This window comes from Hyperoodon ampullatus (assembly GCF_949752795.1).
Source record: "Hyperoodon ampullatus genome assembly, chromosome: 6".
Classification (NCBI taxonomy): Eukaryota; Metazoa; Chordata; class Mammalia; order Artiodactyla; family Ziphiidae; genus Hyperoodon; species Hyperoodon ampullatus.
Window position 1 is genome coordinate 82,520,866 of NC_136919.1, and position 22,392 is coordinate 82,543,257.

The window sequence follows — 22,392 nt, forward strand, 5'->3', positions numbered from 1 at the left end:
TCTTTTGATTTCTTTTAAGCCTTTAAAATAAACCTGAAAACCATTCTTAGGCTGTACAATAACAGGCAGCAGGAGGGCTGCAGTTAGTCAACCTCAACGCTAGAGGAGTCAAGCTGGCTCCTCTGGCAGGGATCAACACCTGACCCTAAACTCAGTGACTTCTCCCAACCACCTGTCCGGTCTCTAGAAGGCAGACTCCCGTTTTCAGGATTATAAGGGGGCGTGAGGGCACTACACCATCACGAGTGCACGTCCTCCTTGGCAGGCCACTTATCAGCCCATTTAGGGTGGTAGGAGTCCCAAAAGGGCTTGCAAGACACAACGGGGCTCGGGCTCCAGCGCAGGAACACTTTGGAAACACCTCCAGGCCCCAAGGAGTCTGCGCGGCGGGGCGTCAGGCAGGTACTCACCGGGCGCCAGTTCGAGTGCTCCCAAGCAAAGCGGCACAGGCGATTGCCAAGCGCGCCTGTCACTAACCCGCCGCAACCCCCGAAGCTCGTTAACCGAAAGGCCCACGGCCCCTTCCCCCGTGCCCCTCCCGGGTGAGAGGCGGCGCAGGATAGAGGTGGCCAACTTAGGGCTCTGCCCCACCCTGAGCGGACGCGGGGCCCGACTCCGGCCAGCGTTGGATGGGGCGGGACTCCGGCGAGCGTGGTTGCGCGCGCGCGCTCCTGCCCAGTCCAGCCCTTTCCCGTCCGGGGCGCGCGCGGCCAGGCAGGCCCCGAGCCTGCGGCGCCCCCGTTCGGCTCCCGCTGCTTCGGCCGCCGCGCGCGCCGCCGTGCGCGCCGCCCGCGCTCCTGCAGCGGCGAAGCTGGCAGCCGGGGAGCCAATTAGCGCTCGGCGAGGCAGCGGCTACTTCCTCGTCTGCCCTGCTGCGCGCTCTGGACATCTCTGTCGGCCGCGGGGCGAGGCGGGGCGCTGCGCCGAGCTGCTCTGCCTGCTTCTGCTTGTCCGGGTGCCCAGGGTGGACGCAGGTCCTTGAAGGCGCACCACTGCAAACCAGACATAAAGAAACTCTGAGGCACCCGGAGTGTCGGCTGGAGGGGCGTTCGGTTGGCTTTTCGTGCGTGGTCTTTAGAAATCAGCCGCTCCAGGAAGAGAGATGTCGAAGCCGCCACCCAAACCGGTCAAACCAGGTAAGGAAGGTGCTCGCTGGGTCCCCTGGCCGCCGCCGTGCCCTGCGCTCCCTCTGCCACTTGGCAGGGCAGATAAGGCACGTACCCGGCCCCGAGCCTCGCTTTCGATGCCACCCACCAGGGTGGGAGTTGTTAGCGTTGCTGCGTTCGCTGCAGGGGACGGATCGTTTTGGATAGCAAGAAGCTTTTCGAGGAATTTTAAAAATTTGATTTTTAAAGAGGAGTCACCCTCGGTTTTGCAGCATTGTCATTCGCTGCAACTTTCCAGTCGACGTGATGGCTACGTCCCATTGAGTTTTCCTGGAAGACAGGGCCATTGATCTCCCTTAGGAAAAAAATTAAATAAATGTCTTGAAATGGTTTTTTAACCACTTCCTCTTTTTTTTTTTTTTTTTTTCCCCAGTGTGTGTCGCTGTCAAGTTTTAGTTCTTGACCGGCCAAAGCGAACGGGAAGTGCGCTGCTGGTAGGGTGGGGTGGGTGAATGAGTCTCCGCAAATTGACCTCGAGATCTTGGGAAAAGCTTTTAGAAAACTGTACTCGAGCTCCTGACTAGAAGAATCTAGGCTGCGGCAGAGTAATCTCAGCTATTACTATTCGGAAGTGTCACTTTATCATGCAGTACAAGTCGTTTGCCTCCACCCCCTCAGTGAATTAGGCAAGTTAAACTGGAGAGGGTGAGCTTACTAAGTTCCTCAAGCAGCTTTCTTGGCCGATAGTCCTTGTTCATTTTTTATTCGATCCTTGGAATATTTTCTGGGACATGGAGAAAGGAAAATTTAAAAGCGACTGAGGTATTTCAGTTAAACACTGTAATAAACTCTTTCGTGCATTCATTGAGTAGGTAGTTACTGAAAACGTGGGAAATGGAAGAGACGTGGCTGTTACATACTCTGAACTTTTTTCTTCCAATCTCATGCAACTTCATTCAGTATAGCACAGGCTGACATTTATCCATTTACATTGAATTTCGAAGTAACCTTGATTAGGAAGGAGTAATTTCAGTGATTAATTTTTTTCTTGATTTTTCTAAACTTTAGTCAAGCACTTCAACTTTCAAGATTTTCCAGTTTTCTTCCTTTACCATCATACAGTGGTAGTTTCAAATCATTTTATTTGAAAATTATGTACATACTCACATATATGACATAGTCATTCACTGAGGACTTAAATTTTGCTGGGCTGGGCGTGACTTTGTTGGGACTTTGGCTCCACTGTGAGCAATGGTGGAGAAAGGCTAGAAGTGGGCTCTGTGCTTCTTTAGATATGGAGTCTGATGAGGAATTTGCATTTTAAGTGCGTTTGTAGGAGGCAGCAACCTTCTAAACTCAGATGTAAATCAGGACCTCAAGTAACCAACAAAGAAGAGTTGTTCTTTGATAGCTAAACAGAGTACTTTATTTCAAAGAAGGTCCTGAGAAGCCGTTCATGAGGTTTTTCATCTCTAGACGTTAAGTGATGTCTGTGCTGTAGCAGGAGGGACATCGACGTGATGTTTATGTGTGTGTTTGCCCAGGTGTGGCTTAGGGATCACACGGCCATGGCCGTGAAAGCCTGGAATACTAACCAATAAGGCCACTGAGGAACTCCCTCACAAAAACTTTTTAAAAAGAGACTTTATTCTGAGTCTCGAGGTAAAGATGGGCCAAAAGATGTTGAATGAGATTTGGACTAGAATCCTCTCATTCGAAGCACGTTTGATAACCTTCCTCTGTAGTTAGAAGCCTGATGTCTGACCTTGACCAATTCTTTTAAATGGCTTATTAATTTTGGTGGTGGAAGTAAAGTGGTGTAAATATTTCGCTTGTCTTGGGAAAATAAATTAGTGGGACTTTGAAGGAGCATATGTCAGTGTTTTGGATTCTTTCATATTTACAGTAAAAACATCATAAAACTTCAAAGATGTCACACATATGTTGCTTATATAACACCTTTGAGAGGGAAAAGGTTTTCACCTAAAATGATCTGAAGTTTTGTATAATTTTTTCTTCTCTGAATAAATGAATTAGTTAAAGGTGAGATACGGAGTTGGCCCGAGGTGTGCACATGAATAATTTTCCTTCATAAACTTGATGCTCTGTTAATACCTGATGGCAGAATAAAGTCTGAGAAACATCTTGAAAATTCCAGAATGATGATGATGATGATGATGATAGTAATAGTTAACATTTATTTGGCCCTGAGTGTCAGGCACTGTGCCAAGTACTTTGTATGCTCTGTCTCATTTAATTGTTCTAATTTCCCTATGAGGTGGATCCTAATATCCCCATTTTATGGATGAAATAGGACTTAGTGAGGTTAAATAAACTTTGTAAGGTCTCAAAGCTAGGAAGTGGTTGGTTTGGCCTGGGAATGGAACAAAAGCCTTAACTGGAGTCTATGCATTTTGGGCAGAGAAACCTGTGAGGGTTCTTTTAGGTTGGACCGGGTTTACTTGGGCAGCCACCTTTATTAACTTATGCAGTTGTATTATTTGCATTTGCTTTGTATAGTTCCCCTCTTTAATTGGATCTGTATTAGACTATTTGACACTTAAAATTGTTTTTTAATTTAATTTAATTTAATTTTTTTTGGTATGCGGGCCTCTCACTGCTGTGGCCTCTGTCGTCGCGGGGCACAGGCTCCGGATGCGCAGGCCCAGCGCCCACGGCCCACGGGCCCAGCCGCTTGGCGACACGCGGGATCCTCCCGGACCGGGGCACGAACCCGCGTCCCCTGCATCGGCAGGCAGACTCTCAACCACTGCGCCACCAGGGAAGCCCATGTTTTTTAATTTTATATTGGAGCATAGTTGATTAACAATATTTGACACTTTTTGAGAGTAGAATAGTCTCTTGTTTCTTTGTAACTGCACAGCAACTATACTTTGTATGTGTGGCAGTTACATAAAAAGTCTTGATACATACTAAAGTCTTTGTCTAGAAGAAAGCAGGGGAGACTGTGATTGGGCATATCTTGTAGCTTCACATTAAATAGCAAAGGATGGAGGCAGTGTCCATCAACACGACTCCTGGAAGTAGTGGGGTCCCCTCCGTCTTGTGTTTTCAGCATTCCCATGGTTTGACTTCAATGGGACTAAGTGATGAGCTTTTCTGACATGCCTCTGTAAGGGAGAAAAAAACTTTTCCTCTACCCTCTTAGGTTTGATATCTAGTTACTGTGAATTAACTGAATTAAACCAACAAAAAACCAGATTAACAGGAGGAAAAGGCATACAAATTGAATTGATGTTTTTAATTTTATGTGCATAACGGCTATACAGAAAAGAGTCAAAATCCAAAGAAGTGGTTAGACTTGGACGTTTATATACCACTTTAACAAAGGGCGACACATTGTAGAGAAGTGACTAAAAGGAAAGAGGCGTTGAACTTCTGGGGGAGTAAATTGTGGGAAGGTAGAGATATGGGGAAACTAATGGGAAATAAGAGTTATTTTAGTAAGGTTGACTTATGCAGAGTCATCTCTGTGCCATCTCTATCCCTGGTGATAAGGGTTCTTCTCCTCTGTCTTTAATGGGGGACCTACAGGAGGAGGATACCTTCATGGGGAATTTATGCCTTGCTTTCAGGAAGATGGGGGAGGGCTCAGAGTTCTTCCTGTGTCTGCTTTTTCTCAATTGCCTTCAACTCAAAATAATCCTTATGCCAAAGTGGCATATTTTGGGTTGACATTTCCTGATCCCCTTCACCTCATATACTTCACGTCCAATGAAGACGATCGCCAAATTTGTCCTCACTTGCTTTATGGCCAGGGGAAGCAAAATACATGGGGGTGAGGAGAGGAGGAGAGAGAGGGGGCAGACACACCCTTTTAGTGGGCTGACGTGAGCTATTAAGTCAAAATTCTCTACTGACTTGTCATTCATACTTCAATAAAGCTGGGGAAAAAAGATTCTCTATCAGATAAATTAAAGGACTTTGGGAAAAGAGTATCAGACACCAGTATGGAGAGAGATTTCTGATTCTTACTGCATGGTACTCTATTGTATTTATTTAACCAGACCCATATTAAAATGTGCTTCGATCATTTTCACTCTTTTGTTACAACAAATAGTGTTACAACAACCTTGTTGCTTACCTGTGTGAGTATATCCACAGGACAAAGTCCTGGCAGTGGGATTGTTGTGTCAGAGGGTATGTGCATTGCCGTATTCACAGACATTTCCAAAATGCTCTCCAAAGAGGTTGTACTAATATACTTCCCTACCAAGTATGTGTGTGCATGCCTTACACAGAAAAATTACAACGCATGTGATAGGAGATATTATCAAAGTGTGGTCAGAGGTCTAGGAAGTACAAGGCAAGGAGCTTGAGGAAGCTGAAAAGATGTCACAGGAGAGGGGAAAATTAAGCAGGGTCTTGAATGCTGAGTAAGAATTTGGTAGGCAGAAAAAAGGGAAAAGTCGTTTGACGTGAACAGAAATGAAATAACTTGACATGACGTCCTGCCCACGTTTGATTGACTGCGTAGGAGCTGAGCTTCTCTCACAGAAGCCAGGGGGATTTGGTGTGGAACTGTGAACCAGAGAAATTTGTTCTGAATTAAAGAGAAAGCCGTTTGCCTAGTGTGGCAGGTTGTGGAAAACAGTATCGCTCCACACAGAAAGGAAGCATTTGAACGTCCACATGTGAGCCATCTACCCATGTGCTTTTATCTGTTTGTTAGAGTGTTAACAAGAGCTGGGGGTGGTAGTTTGAAGAAATGAGTTAAAGAGGGCCACAGCTTCAGCTCACTTACACAGGTCACTGGTGGGACCGCTGAGGCCACCTCCTTTTTATTAGTTCTTGCCAGTTGTTTCCCACTCACTGTTTGAGTATCTGTAGAATTTTTAGAAAGTTACAAGGCAAATCTCTCAGCTTACTCTCAGGGTAAGAGTTAGGGGAGAGTTTTGTATTTGTGCATTTTGATTAGCATGTTCAACTTGTTAGCATTCCTTAGAATTTGATAAATTACCTTGGTTTTATATTCTTGGAACGAAAGAATGTACTCATTCTTTTCTTTTCTTTTTTTTTTTTTTTTACCCCCCTGTGGACATGAATTTATTAGAGGAGCCAGCTCAGAGTGGGTACAAGTTGCAGGTTGAGAGGAAGGGGCAGGGGGCATGGGCAGCCCTGCCAGCCTGAAGCCAAGAAGACAGGGGGCCCGAGGGGGCACAGCCAGTAGAGCACTGAGTCAGCAGGCGAGCAGACAGGCTGGTCTTCACCCTCCAAGTGTCAGGGCCGAGGGCAGAGCAGCAGCTTCGAGAGGGTGTGGAGGATGTAGGTGCCTGGCTCCAGTTGCGGCTAGGTGGGCAGGACGGTGAGGAAGCCCCCCACCCCTGGGGTCTTCAGCCACTGAGAGACAAGCTTGGGAGGGAGGGTGGTGCCACTCAGGGTTTTGGGAAGGGCACTTGGGTAAGACGGGCAAAAGGTGGAGGTGGTGGCTGCAGCAAGAGGGCAAGCCACAGAGGGGACAGTGGGATGGCGAGAGGCCGGGGGTCCCGGGGTTGGGGGGAGGGATCTGAGGGTTGCTTCCCAGTCTGGTGCTCCTGTTTCCCAGGGAACCTAAAAGCAATTTAAATTCAAATTCAGGAAGACCCTAGAGACGGATCTAGGGTCTCTAGACCAAGTTGATTCTCTTGCTGGAGGGTCTGCCTCCAGCCTCTTAACAATGATCTGAAAGCAGCCCTAGAGAGTCTTTCTGGCATCCCTACACTCCAGGGATTTTGGTAGGTTCTGAGAAACTCATGGGTCCTATTTCAGGATTCTCTCATCTACCAGGAAAGGCTTGATTCCACTCACTTGTATGAGACAAGGAAATTACTTCCACCTGGAGGGTGTTCTGGAGTGGCTGTTATCTTCTTGGAATTTCTTGACCCAATCCATGCTTAGGGGGAGGACCCCTCCAAATTCCAGCTCTCTGAGCATAGATGAGGGCAGCTAGAGGCTGAGAGAAGCTCCTCCAGGCTTTTGGCACAGTTGGCAGGTATCTCAAGACTCCAGATTTGGAAGATTCCACAGTCTCATATTTCCTTTCTTGGAAACCAGATTCTTAGGACTATCTCTAAAATGTTGCCTATCCATGTTTACAGGGTTTGGGGGCTGCTTGTTGGGCCCATTGTTTTGATGAGTCAGTGCAAGTTTGTTGACAGTAGCCCTGGGAGGACCTAAACTGGTTTTTCAGGCAAAGAAACTGGCTGGGAAACATAGCAACAGACACCATTTCCTCCAAAGTTCGTTTCTGAACAGTATACCAAACCCGAGATAGTTTTCAACGTTGTTTTTCTGTTGAGGAGTAAATCATTCTCTGTTATTCGTCTGTACTCAGGTTCTAAATCTAAGACACGCAAGCAGCTGCTAACCACAACCTGGGCCTACGTTAAGCAGAGCCGTGAAGTGGGAGTCAGCTGCTTATGGTGACTGCCCACTTCCTCTTTCAGGGAGTCTGTCCCATCCATATAGGGCTGCTTCTAGTTCTTGCCTAACACCTTGCCACTCTTGAGGGCCAATTCTATACCTAAATATTGGGTCTCTAAATGGTCCCTAGGACTTGACGCTGGTTTAGTAGGAGCTCTGTTCTCCATAATGGGTTCCTGCCCGTTTCCTGATTCGTGGTTGGTACTGGGTCTCTCTGATGTTTTGACATCTAACCAGGCACTCTCTTGTTAACTGGCCCTGGGATATCTGCTGCCCTGAACCCTTGTCATTAGCTTGCTTGGACACGTGCTCCATGTTGTACGGCCCTTTGGATAACACACCCGTGCCTTTCCAACATGCTGTGACCTTAAGATTGGCGTCCATCTGTGTCTGCTCTTAGATGGATTTCCCCTGGGACACCCATCCTTCAGACCTAACCTTTGGCAGACCTGAGTGCCATAGCCAGTTGTTGTTGGAGCTCTGATTTTGGCACCTCTGGGACCAGGGCCGCACTACCAGAGAGCCTTATAATATCCCGCTCAGGACCATCCTGGTTTTCGTTGCTGACATCACCTGGGACTTGGTTTCCTCTCCTCTGAGAATAAACTCACTGCTTCACATCTGATGACTAAATTCACCTGCAGTGTTAAACCAATCATTGATTTATCAAAATCCCCTTCCCCAATGTGCTTACATTAAAAAATAAGCTAAAAGTAAGATTCCTGAGAGAGAAATTCGCTTTTCAAATGAACTAGTCTTTAGTAATAGGAATTTAAGCATAAAGGTGGGCTAATTAGGGCAGATATTCTAGGACTAGGCTGTGATCTGGAGGAGAAGGATGCAGAATATAGTCATGGGAAATGGACATTAGTTTTCGGGTGAAGTTCTGGTCCCAGTTTTTTTTTTTAATTAATTTGCTAGGTCACTTTGATAAGCAGTCCCTAGACTACTCTGGGCCTCAGTTTTTCGTTTGATTCTAAATCTGATTCTGCATCTTTATTGCCTTAGACTGACTTTTCAGATAATTCCCCAAATTTCTACATGATTTCATCCTGTGCTTTTTATAGAACCCCTGGACATTTTCGATAAGCCCTACCCATCTTCCTGCTACTTCCAGTGTTCAGTGCCACATGAATGCAAACATGGAGGAATTAAATACTTTTTAAAGGCAGTTCATAAATCCAGATTTCTATGAGAGAGAGAGAGAGAGAAGGATGGGAAGTGGGTTAGGGTGGGGACATAATGTATTCTTAATTAGGTCTGATCTGATTTCATTTAGGTCTCTGGCTACACAGGGCAGTGGAGTTTTGGGTTGTTTTTTTTTTTTTTTTTGCAGCTGCTTAGAAGGCAACATTGGGATGGCTCTGTAGAAATGTGTCTGGGGTCTGCATGCACGGATTCCAGTAAGACCCTCGCAAAATGTAGCCATCATGTGGATGTTTATGTTTGGAAAATGTATAACATTAATTATAACTCAATAACATCAGCTCCATAGATTTGAGATCTAAGAATATATCTTCGGCTAGTTTTGTTTTTGTTTTTTGGGCCTGAGTTGGGTCTTCATTGCTAAGCACAGGCTTTGTCTAGTTGTGGTGAGGGGGGCCTACTCTTCGTTGTGGTGCGTGGGCTTCTTGTGGTGGCTTCTCTTGTTGCGAAGCACGGGTTCTAGGTGCGCGGGCTTCAGTAATTGTGGCATGCGGGCTCAGTAGTTGTGGCTCATAGGCTCTAGAGTGCAGGCTCAGTAGTTGTGGCACACGAGGTTAGTTGCTCTGTGGCATGTGGGATCTTCCTGGACCAGGGCTTGAACCCATGTACCCTGCATTGGCAGGCCGATTCTTAACCACTGCGCTACCAGGAAAGCCCTTTGGCTAGTTTTTAGAAATTAATTCTCTGTGTAAAATGCTGTTCAGAATCCCCTTTTCTCCTTGTTTTCTTTCCTGTCTTTATTGGAGGTGATAGTTTTAAGCCATGAATTCAAGTTCAGACCTCGCCGTATAGAAATTCTCACATTTCATTCCAGGAAGGAGGGTTTTCAATGCTTCTCTCTGAAAGAGGGTTGACAGTCTTCCTCTAAGAGAGTGGTTCTCAGCCCACCCATCGCTCTGTCAGTTATGTAGATCTCACACAAGAAACCAACTCTTTAAAGAAAATAACATTTACATGCTTACAGGGCTTCTGATACAATGACAGTGTTAAGAACATAGCATTGTACTGATGGGAATAAGTTTTATTGCTATAACTTTAGAACTCACACACAAAAAATTTGGTTCATAGTTAAAAATTATTATAGTGCTTTTGAGTATTAATTTTCCACTAAACATCTTTAAGACTATAGGTAAAGAACTGCAATTTGTTAGGACAGATGACAAGAGGAGGCAGGGTACGTCTGCATCTGGACGGTGGATACTGAAGGCGGGCAAATTCCTAGTAATTATTACAAAAGCCTGCAATTTGGATGACCGTTGCATATTGGTGGAAAGCCACTGCCCTAGAGAGCATGGAGTTTTCCCTCTTCTGTCCCTGTGGACAGAGAGGTTATTTTCACTGTCTACCTATCCACATTGTAAACAACAAATAGTTCTGCAAGCTCAAGGCAGGGGACCAGCGGTATTCCTAGAAGTTTAAGAACAAATTCCAATGTCTCAATACTTTGCCTTCCCCCATGACCCTGTGTTAATAAAAAAGAGAAATGATCTTCTGGGCATCCATTAATGAAAGAGTTAAGAAAAAGTCCAGAGCAATTTGCAGTCTCAGGAGTAGGTGTGAAAGGTTCCTTGGGCCTTCTAGTGGCTGACGTTAGTCACTGAAAGTAAGTGTAGAACCCTCAGGAATGTTATCACAGCTCCTGCCCAAGACCTTGAGTAGAAGGGAGATTTTCATAAGAACGGTCCTGTAATTACCCTATGTTAATTATAACCCCAGAAAACTAGAGCTTTTTGTTTGTCTCTCTCTAGCCTTGTCCTTCTCTAGGGGGAAATCCTAAGGACTCCATTCTCTCTTCCTCTGTTCCTCCTCCCAACAGCTGATCTGGTTTGGGAAAATACCTGAGCATTTCTTGGGGTTAAGATTCTCCCCTGACCTTTTCCAGGAGTCACTTGGTCTCTTTGGGTCTTCCCAGACCTTCCAGTTGTAGCCCCTCCTTTCCATAGGCAATCTTGACTTTCAGGACCAGGTGAGTTGGGCAGAGGAACTCATCACCTAGGGCAACCCCTTGCCAGGGCTGAGTCTTCAACAATGCCAGGTCTGGCCCTGGAACGGCCGATGGGCGTAGCTACCACTAGAGGTGTCATGTCCAACGTTTCTGGGGCCACCGGGCAAGGCTCACCACTTTCATGCCAGGAACGTGACCCTTTGGAATACTTCATAAACCTTTTTTTTGTGTGTGTGGTACACGGAACTCTCACTGCTGTGGCCTCTCCCGCCGCGGGGCACAGACTCTGGACGCGCAGGCCCAGCGGCCATGGCTCACGGGCCTAGCCACTCTGCGGCATGTGGGATCCTCCCGGACCGGGGCATGAACCCGTGTCCCCTACATCGGCAGGCGGACTCTCAACCACTGCGCCACCAGGGAAGCCCTTCATAAACCTTTTGAAGGAGCACTGTTGTGTGACTTGAGAAAGGATGCAATTAGGGAAACAATTTCCAGTTTAAAAGCTGTTGTCTTAGTGAGTAGATGATCTTGGAAGGAATGAATGTCTTAGACATCTTGTTGGTTTCCTATAGATGGCCTCTCTGAACTCACTTTCCTGGTTTTGGTTCTGTTATAACTCTGGATAGGGACTTTTTTTAACATCTTTATTGGAGTATAATTGCTTTACAATGGTGTGTTAGTTTCTGCTTTAAAACAAAGTGAATCAGCTATACGTATACATATATCCTCATATCTCTTCCTTCTTGGGTCTCACTCCCATCCTTCCTATCCCGCCCCTCTAGGTGGTCACAAAGCACCAAGCTGATCTCCCTGTGCTATGCAGCTGCTTCCCACTAGCTATCTATTTTACATTTGATAGCGTATATATGTCCATGCCACTCTCTCACTTCATCCCAGTTTACCCTTCCCCCTCCCCGTGTCCTCAAGTCCATTCTCTACATCTGCGTCTGTCTTTATTCCTGTCCTGCCCCTAGGTTCTTAAGAACCTTTTTTTATTGTTTTTTAGATTCCATATATATGTGTTAGCATACGGTATTTGTTTTTCTCTTCCTGACTTACATCACTGTCTGACAGACTCTAGGTAACCATCCACCTCACTGCAAATAACTCAATTTAGTTTCTTTTTATGGCTGAGTAATATTCCATTGTATATATGTGTCACATCTTCTTTATCCATTCATCTGTCAGTGGACACTTAGGTTGCTTCCATGTCCTGGCTATTGTAAATAGAGCTGCAATGAACATTGTGGTACCTGACTCTTTTTGAATTATGGTTTTCTCAGGGTATATGCCCAGTAGTGGGATTGCTGGGTCGTATGGTAGTTCTATTTTTAGTTTTTTAAGGAACCTCCATACTGTTCTCCATAGTGGCTGTATCAATTTACATTCCCACCAACAGTGCAAGACAGTTCCCTTCTCTCCACACCCTCTCCAGCATTTATTGTTTGTGGTGGATAGGGACTTTTTCAGAGTCTCTCATATGTGCTGCAGAAGAAAATTTTAATTCTTCTGAACTGAGAGGGGCTCAGTTTCAAGGTTATTGCTTATTCTTTGCCATCTAATTAATTTTTCCTGTTGTGTTTGATAATATTTTTCACACATCCAGAGTTTGTATTATTATACAAGAGTTCTAGGATTAACTAGAAATAGTAAAATGCTCTCGCTACAGATTTGACCCCTGTGTGTCCATCCGGTAAGCATGAAGTGAGTACTTAAGCTCTGTTCTATATCTCTAGAGATTCTCTTATTCTTTTTTTAGATACAGTGTATATCTTTGTCCCTATATCAGGTTTTAAAGGGGTTCTGCTTTAAATAAAGGAAACATTTTTATCATCATGTTGTCTTGCTAGCGTGTGTCTTTATAGAGGGCTAAAGCCATTTTTGTTGCTGTTTTTGCAAATTTTTATTTCCCATGTACTAATTCCCAAGGAATTAGTCATTCATGAAGTCTGAAGTTTAAGCTTGTCCACTTATTATTTGCTCAAATGAAAAAAAAACTCTTGAAATAAAATAATTTCCAAGGCCATTTTTAAATATATTCTGAGAATATTTTATTATTGCAAGGAGTACCAGATATCTAAATCTGAAAAATTTCCATTTGGTCTCTAAACACTGGTTACACACGTTCAAATGGTAAATGTAAGGATAAGTATTTTTGGTGAAAAATTTTTCATTTTTTGAGTGTGTGTGTGTGTGTGTGTTTCCTTGGTCCTGATGTGCAAAATATTTCTTAATGTGGGTATCAGAAGAATTTGAGAAATCTCTAGCCCATCTGTGCTCAGGTCCCCAGCCTAATCTCTCCCCATTTCTCCTGCCAGGCTTCAGGCACATTGATCTACGTGACATTCCTAGGCCACCCTTTCTGGCCTCCAGCCCCTCTGTCTGTATACTGCTCTGTTTCCCAGGTCTGCCCTACCCTGTCGCCTGCCCCTCTTTGCCACTCCTGTCATTTTTCCAAAAACAAAGTGTGTGCCTTCTCCCATACAGCCAGCACTGACCTAAGAGTTTACCCACTGTCTGTGTTGCTTACATGATTCCTGTATTCTCATTTTTGTGAGTGAGCATACTTGGCATTACAGTTGCTTGTCTTTCCACCAATTCTTTTTTTTGGTAGTGAGATCAGAGAGTCAAAGAGGACAAAGGAGGGGAATTCCCTGGTGGTCCAGTGGTTAGGACTCTGTGCTCTGCTTGCTGAGGGCCCAGGTTCGATCCCTGGTTGGGGAACTAAAATCCCACAAGCCGTGCGGTGTGGCCAAAAAAAGAAAAGGACTCATGTTAATAAATACTCTGCCGATAAATAAAGTACACATAATTTTTAGGTTGTCCTTCAATAGGGCATTAAAAGAGACCATGTTTTCCTGGTTATGTATGGGATTTGTATTCTTTGTAGACAATTAAGAACATAGAGAAGAAAATAAACATGACTCATAGTTCTACCACCCAGAGTTACATTGTGTTGTTGTTTCCTCCCAGTTTTCCTTCTGTGAATATCTTTATTTTACATAGCTGATTGTATGTATAAATTACCACCAGCGATATTATATTTACATAACATAAGCCTATTCCCCCCAAAGCTAATTTTTTTAAAGGTTATGATAAATCCCTTTTTTATTATTACTGTGGTAACCTGTGTAACAACATATGTATACATTTACATGTTCATGCATTTCTTTTTTTTCTGTAATTCTATATTCATTGCTGTTATGGACTGAATGTTTATGTCCCCCCCCGAATTCATGTATTGAAGTCCTAACCCCCAATGCGATGGGGATGGGGCCTTGGGGAAGTAATTAAGGTTATATTTGGGTCATGAGGGTGGGGCCCACATGATGGGATTAGTGTTTTTGTAAGATGAGGAAGAGAGATCTCTCTATCTGTTCCTGTACAGAGGAAAGGCCATGTGTGCACACAGTGAGAAGGCAGCCATCTGCCAGCCAGGAAGAGTGCTCTCACCAGTACCCAAATTGACCAGCACCTTGATCCTGGACTTCCTAGCCTCTAGAACTGTGAGAAGTAAATGTTTGCTGCTTAAGCACCCAGTCTATAGTATTTTGTTGAGGAAGCCTGAGCTGACAACTTAATGACAAAATGACAAAAATGACAACTTAAAAGTCTCATTGAGGGCTTCCCTGGTGGCGCAGTGGTTGAGAGTCTGCCTGCCCATGCAGGGGACATGGGTTCGTGCCCCGGTCCGGGAGGATCCCGCGTGCTGCGGAGCGGCTAGGCCCGTGAGCCATGGCCACTGAGCCTGCGCGTCCGGAGCCTGTGCTCTGCAGCGGGAGAGGCCACAGCAATGAGAGGCCCGCGTACTGCAAAAAAAAAAAAAAAAAAAAAAAAAAGTCTCATTGAATTTTTTAATAGCCACTAAGGGATATAATATTAGATGTTATGCTTTGTTTGCTTAACAAAAGCATTTCAGTTTCTCTGTGGGGGTCTTGTAAATGATAAATTATCTAACATACAGGATACATAGGGTATATATATAATATAGGATATGTATATCTAATATACAGGATATATGTAATATATAGGGTTTTGATAAGGCCATCTTGCCAGTGAAGATAAAAACTCAAGGAATAAGGAATAAGGTAAAATTTTATAGTAATTAATAAAAGCTAACACTTATGGGCACATACAACACCTCAGAAACTGCACTCAGTACTTTACATATATAAATTTGTTTAAACCCATTGAATCCCAGTGTGCCAGCATTAAAAGCTCAGATCTTTTGGAGCCACATCCAGAGTGTTTAGAGCATGAGCCCTGGAGCCAGACAGCATGGGTTTAAACCTCATCTCTGCCGCTTCCTAGCTGTGTAGACCTGGACTAGTTAACCCCTCTAACCTCAGTTACCTCAGCTGTAAAATAGTCTTAATAAAGTATTTATGTCCCAGGATTGTTTTGAGGATTAAAAGAGTTGCTGCAAGTCAGCACTTTGCATGGTGTCTGGTCCATGGTAAGTGTCCCATAAATGTGAGCTTAAATGGCTCATTCCCTTTTAGATGAGAGGTTCCAGTGTTAGGGAATTTTCTATTTCAATCTTGGATGTATGGACTCATTTCTCATAGGGCGAGGCCGAGCCCCAGACTGCTTGCGGGGCCAGTGAGAGGCGGGCCCACAGCTCCTCAGCCTGACATATGCTTCTTTGGTCTGACTTGTCCTTCACAGGAAAAGGGGGACCATGGGATAGAGGGCAGCAGACTTTTTCTGTAAAGGTACAGATAGTAAATATTTTAGGCTTTGTGGGCCACAGATGGTCTCTGTTATAACCACTCAACCCTGCCATTGGAATGGGGAAGCAGCCTTAGAGGATACACAAATATTGGCTCCGTTCCAGAAAGCCTTTATTTATGGACACTGCAGTTTGAACTTCAGATAATTTTCATACGTCATGAAATATTTTTTCGATCCTCCCTCCTCCCCTCCCTCCCAACCATTTAAAAATGTAAAGCCATTCTTTTTTTTTTTAATCTTTATTGGAGTATAATTGCTTCAAAATACTGTGTTAGTTTCTGTTGTACAACACAGTGAATCAGCCATATGCATACACATGTCCCCATTCTTAATTCTTAGCTCACAGGTTGTACAGAAACAGGCGTTGCTGTCATGAGTCAGCCCTCAGACTCATCTTGCCCTTTTGCAGAAGGTGCCGTGGCCTTTTTTCTTTAACTTCCAAGGACTGAAATAAAGAGTTTTCTTCCATTCTTCCCCCTGGTCTCCTTGTCAAACTGACTCTGGAAGCAGGGTGTCTTGAGATGAAGGGTTTTACGGGCCATTGCTCTTTTGTCTAATTTTTAACCAGTCAAGACATGGTTGGCAGTGAGCTTGTCTTTTGAAATTTTGAACCCTGCTCTTAGGGACTTCTATGTTATACCGCAGAGAAGAAATAAAAATAACCAGCAGATATGGCCCCTCAAGATGTGAAAGTAACCAAGTTTACCGAAAGGCACTGCAAAGTATAAAGCAAAGGAAAAAATGGATAAGAAAGGCACACTGTTAATAAACAGAACCCTCTTGTCAGAAAACACACTGGCTACTGTTTTTAACGAGTCTGCCATTCCTGCAGCTGCAATCAAGACACGTTTCAAATTCTTTAGTGTTTTTTTTTTCCCCCTTTGGATTGCATAGGGTGGAAGCAGGGAAGAGGTGGTACTGGAGTAAGGAGAGATGAAAACATTACATTCATAGTATTTTTTGTTAGTTATAGCCTTTAAAGGTATATGCAAATAGAGTTCGTTGGATTTGATTTAATTCATCCAAGAATATAAGTATGAGGGAAGAAACTTATTCTTTACATTGGAAACTCATGGACATTGCTCTACTCACATGATGATTTTCTTTGCAAGAAAAACATTTTATTTTTCAAGAGCACTGGGCTTTTGTGGACTGACAAATAGAGATCGTCACCCTGAAGCCTGCTCTGAGCTGACCACCTCATTTATGGGCGTTGGAATCCACAAAGCCCAGGGGAGCCCCGTGTTGGCCTAACAGAGCACAGCTGTTTCCTTTCACCCCAGCAATGGGAATGATGACCTTGACTCTTGGATACTACCACATAGACTCCTTCTGTTTTGTTTTTGAGCAGAAAACATCCTGTTTCATCATGCTTGTTTAATAGAATAATTTAAATATGCCTCGTAGAAATAACATTAATACTTTTACTTACCCTGAGATACATTTTTTTCATACCCACAGGATATAAATTAAGATTAATACTCCCTGCATTTGCTTAGATAAATGTGAGAAATATATGTACATAGTAAATTCTTATTTTTCTATAATTTTTCCTTGTTCAAATAATTCCCTTCCTCATCTTTCTTTTTGATTGGTTATAATTATCTAAAATTGGTTATAATATCTGCTTTTGGGGATGATGGGAGAATATTATATTTTATATGCTAGCTGAATTTTGAGATTCATAAAGTAGAAGAATTTTACCCATTCTTTAGAGTCCTGTAGCAAATTTCTAACTTGATCAGATAGTCTAGAGCAGTGGCTTTCAAACTTCTTTTGACCTTGACCTCCAATAAGAAATATATATGTTTTACTTAATGACCTGGTACATTCAAAAATACACACACACACACACACACACACACACACACGAGCATAGCGGTACACAGAAGTTTACCTTCCCCTCATATTTCTTCCAAAGTCTGCCATTCAGCTTTGGATGACTGACCAAATGATGGAATGCCTACTTCAGTGTCAGTTTTGGCACACCAAGACTTGTACTTGATCAAGGATTGTAGCTTGCATAGGTATCCCTTATGCCATGCCAGTGATGCAAACAAGGCATGCCATTTGGATTTATTGTTCTCTTAATATTCACTTTGAAAGATAGGTACATACTCTAAATGTAACTTAATTCAAATGTCCTCTTTGTACTTTATATATGAAAATTCTCTCAGTCAACTGAAAGTATAAATGTACATTTTTTAATTGGAGAATAAAATATTGTGATAATTAATGATGATTGTGAGGCTATGAATTTTATATGTCCAAATATTATTATATAAGTAGTAAAAATCATAGGTGTGGATTGACAGTGTTGAGAGAATACAGTCCCTAATGATTTGGGGGAAACAATTGTCTCCTTTGTGGGACTGCTTTCAATGAAATTGCATCACCAGCATTGAGCAAATCTTCAAGCCCAGGAGCTGAAGAGGAGGTAAGTCTTGACCTCAGTCAGTTTCTGTTAGAGAGGAAGGACAGCTTAATAACGTGGTGGCAAAATCATCATCAGAAACAGCTACACTGGCAGAAGTAGCGCCATAATATCTTGCTTTTACACAGACCTCATTTTAGAGAGAACATTTATTTAGTTTTGCAGAAGTTTTATCAGGCTGCAGTTGATAGTGCTGAGGAATTATGGTTCCTGCCCTTTTATATCAAACTTTAAATATGGGTCTACCAGGATTTTTAATAATAAAATTGTAATCATAATTAATTTTTGAATAAAATTTCAGATTTATTCTTCTTTCCCAGTAGTTCATTCTGTAAAGGCAACATTTAGCTTTGGCAAATGTTGATTTTAATATGTGGCCATTTGGCATTATGCCAAAGTGTGTATTTGGTAAATTTCTAAATTAAACATTCATTTCTGCATCCACCTGTCCAGTCCTCCTATTGAAACAAAAGTTTCACAAAGCCATAATTATTTCTATTATTTACAGTGTACTCTGGTCTTTTCTGTTTTATTTAATATTTTTTAAAGCCACTAAATTAGTTTTACCATCTACTAATATGTCATGATCTACAGTTTAAAAATGTTGAGACTCTCTGTACTCTGGGGATAGTGACATTGTCTGGGAGGGGTCATTTTTGTATGCAATATAAGGATGGTTTTCTTCCTCAGAATTGCATTTAAGATCTCAAAGACATGTTAAGACATAAAAAATGAATTAATGCTGCTGCCAAGTAATTTTCTATAGTGGTTGTACCAGTTTACACACCTACTGGTAATGTCTGAGAATTCCAGTTGTTCCATATCCTTCTTAACACTTAGCGTTGTCAGTGTTTTTAGGTTTAACTATCATAGTGGGTGTGTAGTAGTTATCATAGCCATTTTAAATGAAGTCCATCTAAAATGTCTCATGCCTCCCAACATTTTTCAGCAGAATGTAAATGAAATAGTCGATCTGTTACAGATGACTAAGTTCTGATGTTTTGAATAGTCATTCTTCTTGCCATTTATGGTATGTCTACCCATTGTGGTGAGCAGTCTGCCTTTAATGCTGTCGTAGTGGCTCACTCTAGAAGCTTTTCCTCCACTCTTCCACCAACAGAGAATAAAGTAGATTAGAAATTGTATGTTTGAGTTTGTAAGCCCCAAGTCCTTCTACGTGCTACTTCAGGGACTTCGTGGTGCAACAATACATATTCTTTTTTCAGACCTCAGAAACAGCAAATTCTCTTACTCGCTGCCTGTTCAAGACCCCATCCCAGATCCCCTTCCCTCTATCAGCCTCAACTGCTATGGACAAGGATTAGTTTATTGAAGTCAGGGGTGAGGGGAGGTTGGGAGGTGGTAGTAGGGGAAGCAGTCAGCCTAACTCCAGAGGAAAATAGTGTTTGGCTGATGACTAGTGGACTCAGCCTTTCACTACAGGGTCTAGGTGGGATTGCAAAGAAAAGAGAAGGGGGCTTCCCTGGTGGCGCAGTGGTTGAGAGTCCGCCTGCCGATGCAGGGGACACGGGTTTGTGCCCCGGTCCGGGAGGATCCCACATGCCACAGAGCGGCTGGGCCCGTGAGCCATGGTCGCGGGGCCTGCGCGTCCGGAGCCTGTGCTCCGCAATGGGGAGAGACCACAACAGTGAGACACCCGCATACAGCAAAAAAAAAAAAAAGAGAAGGGTGTGCCTGGCAAGGTGCGGAGCCAGCTGCTGTTGGTGTCATAGGAATTTGCTTATCTTGCTTATGTTAGGAGGCCAGCCCTACTGAAATCCTTAACACCATTCACATGCTAGTTCATGTTTATGAGAGTCACATAAAGCATCAGGCAAAAGATTGGGCCTGTTTCCAGTCTTAATTCAGGGTGAATTCCAGGGTGACTTCAGGTAATTCATGCCATCTTCTCAGTTCCACTTTCTCCCTTCGTTGTATGTAACCAGACTTCTGTGAGAAAATGATCAAGATGCAGGGTATCTGAAGAAGGCATCTAATTTAGCCTCTCTGCGTATACAAGAACACAACTATTTTACGTTGTGAATCTGCCTTCATTAAATGTTTGGAATTGATCAGCGCCTGCTCTTGATGACTTATTAAGATGGTTTTTTTGTTTGTTTGTTTTTTGGATGTCTGCAAGGACAATACTATAGAAACACAGAGTACCCTGATTTTGTTCCCTTTAGTACTCTGTGTAAACCTGTGCTATAGAATATTGCACACAGTTGAATTAAATATGATGTAAAAATGATCAGTGAATTAAGTATTATTAATTACTATTCTCTTGAGAGGCTATATCCAGGGTTGAAAGTCATCTGTTTTTCTTCTTTATGCTATTCTTTCATAACCTCTGCCTGCTTCTTTGTATTCTTTCATTTCTACTTGACTCAGCTTTGAGAATGGAATAAATTAAGGCCTAGAACTTTTATAATATATGAGTTAAAAGGGACCCACAAGGGGCTAATGTCCCAACATTAATTGATAAAAAGGATCGTGTATGTGAAAGTGTTTTCTACAGCATTACATAGAAAGAGTGTTCCCTCGTATAATGGCCTAGAGGGTTGCCTGATGTTCTCTGTTTAGTATAAATCAAGATGCAAATAAATCTCCAACTTCCTCTTAAGTTGTGAACATTTTAAGCAAGACAATCACAAAAGATACAGTTACAAAAATCAGCGGCTTAGTCACACTCCAAGTTTTCTTTTTCCAGGTTTTAAAATTTATACTGAATTTTATCTAAGCTCGTTAAGTTGACATTGGATCTTGTTTCCAAAATCATACATAGCCTGTCTCATTCCTGCCCTTCCCTCAAAGGAGCAAGGAAATTCTGTCATTATTGAGTTTGGTCACGAGTGGATGCTTCCTTGTGTAACTTCTCTTTGGAAAGTTTGAAGTAATCAAGATGGTTAATCTCTCCTCTCAGAGAGACAGGTCAGCAGAAAATATTTCTCCTGGCAGCTCCTCCTTCCATTTAATGTTTCCTTTCTTAGGCCTAAGGGTGTGGGGTAAAAAACAAACTCCAAACAAAAAAGTTTTCATTTTTGCTTCTAGAAGTGGCACTAGAATTCAGATCGCAAAAATAATGTTCTCTTGCAGCCGCACTAAGTAACAGGGGATTTGAGCAGCTCTTCTATATTAGGGCATTTAGAAGAAAGAATGATTCCCACCCCTGCATACCCCCAGTGAAAGTATCTTTATTGTTTTCATTGATAATAAAAGCAATACACGCTCAGTGTAATAAATTTAAGCAATGCGTGTAAAGTAGAATGTGAAGATTCCCATAATTGGTGTTTTCACTCAAGATGTTTGTGTGCTGTCAACATGAATAGATGGTACCTGGCATACTGTTCTATAACGTGTTTTTTTTTTTCCACTGAATGTTTTGCAGGCTTTTTGCTACATCAGTGTCTGTGGGTCTGTCTGCAGCATTCTTTTTAAATGACTTTATCATAAGGTTGAATCAGAGTTGATTTACATAGTCCCCTCTTAATGGACATCATGTCATTTCTCATTTTCTGATGTTCTAAATTTGCATCATTCAGTATGCTAGCCACCAGCCACTTGTGGCAATTTTACCTTATTCAAATTAAATAATGTGTAAAACTCAGTTCCTCAGTAGCCATATTTCAAGTGCTCAGTAGCTATATGTGAATAGCACAGATGTAGAGCTTTTCCATCATTGCATAAAGTTGTATTGGACAGTGCTGTTCTAAACTACTGGTTTTCAGACTTTTTTTGAGTACATGTTTCCATTCCTTTATTCATCCATTCTTCATTCATTCAATAAATAATTATTAAGTGCTTCCTATGTGTCAGGCACTGTGCTAGGTACTTGGATATATCATTCATAAAACAAAACACCTACCCTCATAATGCTTAACATTCTACCAGCAAAAGGTTTTGACTACTCCCAGTAAATGTATTTATTAGTTGTATATGTATTCTATCATGCTGTTATATTTTATTTACTTATTTATTAAATATTTATTTATTTATGGTTGCATCGGGTCTTAGTTGCGGCACGCAACTAAGATTTTTTTCATTGCGGCACTCGCGCTCTTTGTTGCGGTCGGTGCGTGGGCTTCTCTCTAGTTGTGGCGCACGGGCCCCAGAGCTCGTGAGCTCAGTAGTTGTGGCATGCGGGCATAGTTGCCCCGCGACATGTGGGATCTTAGTTCCCCGACCAGAGATAGAACCTGCATCCCCTGCACTAGAAGGTGGACTCTTAACCACTGGACTACCAGGGAAGTCCCAATCATGCTGTTATATTTTAAAACATGTTAAAATAGGAATGAAAATGAATAAGATAAAAATGTACATAATTTCTGAAGTAGTCTTCCTGTGTCCCACCTTGGGGACCACTGTTCTGAATAATGCCCTTGGACTAGGTGGTCATCTCTAAAGGTTCTTCCAGTACTGAAACTGAACTGTTATCACATTTTAAGTAGGTAGTTCTTCTATTTTGATATGTGTAGGCTTTTTCCGACACTGTTTGAATTTGTTCTTTTTTTTTTTTTTTTTTTTTGCGGTACGCGGGCCTCTCA

The 22,392-nt window shown here is 42.8% G+C and overlaps 1 protein-coding gene across 1 annotated transcript in view; it reads left to right on the top strand.

Moving 5' to 3' along the window:
* The first annotated feature begins 911 nt into the window (after positions 1-911).
* OSTF1 (osteoclast stimulating factor 1) overlaps positions 912-22,392 on the top strand; it is a 49,096-nt gene continuing 27,615 nt past the window's right edge. Inside the window, exon 1 of the mRNA XM_079706021.1 lies at positions 912-1,136. Within this exon, the coding sequence (XP_079562147.1) occupies positions 1,103-1,136 (34 nt within the window). The 5' untranslated portion in view covers positions 912-1,102. The remainder of the gene's footprint in view (positions 1,137-22,392) is intronic.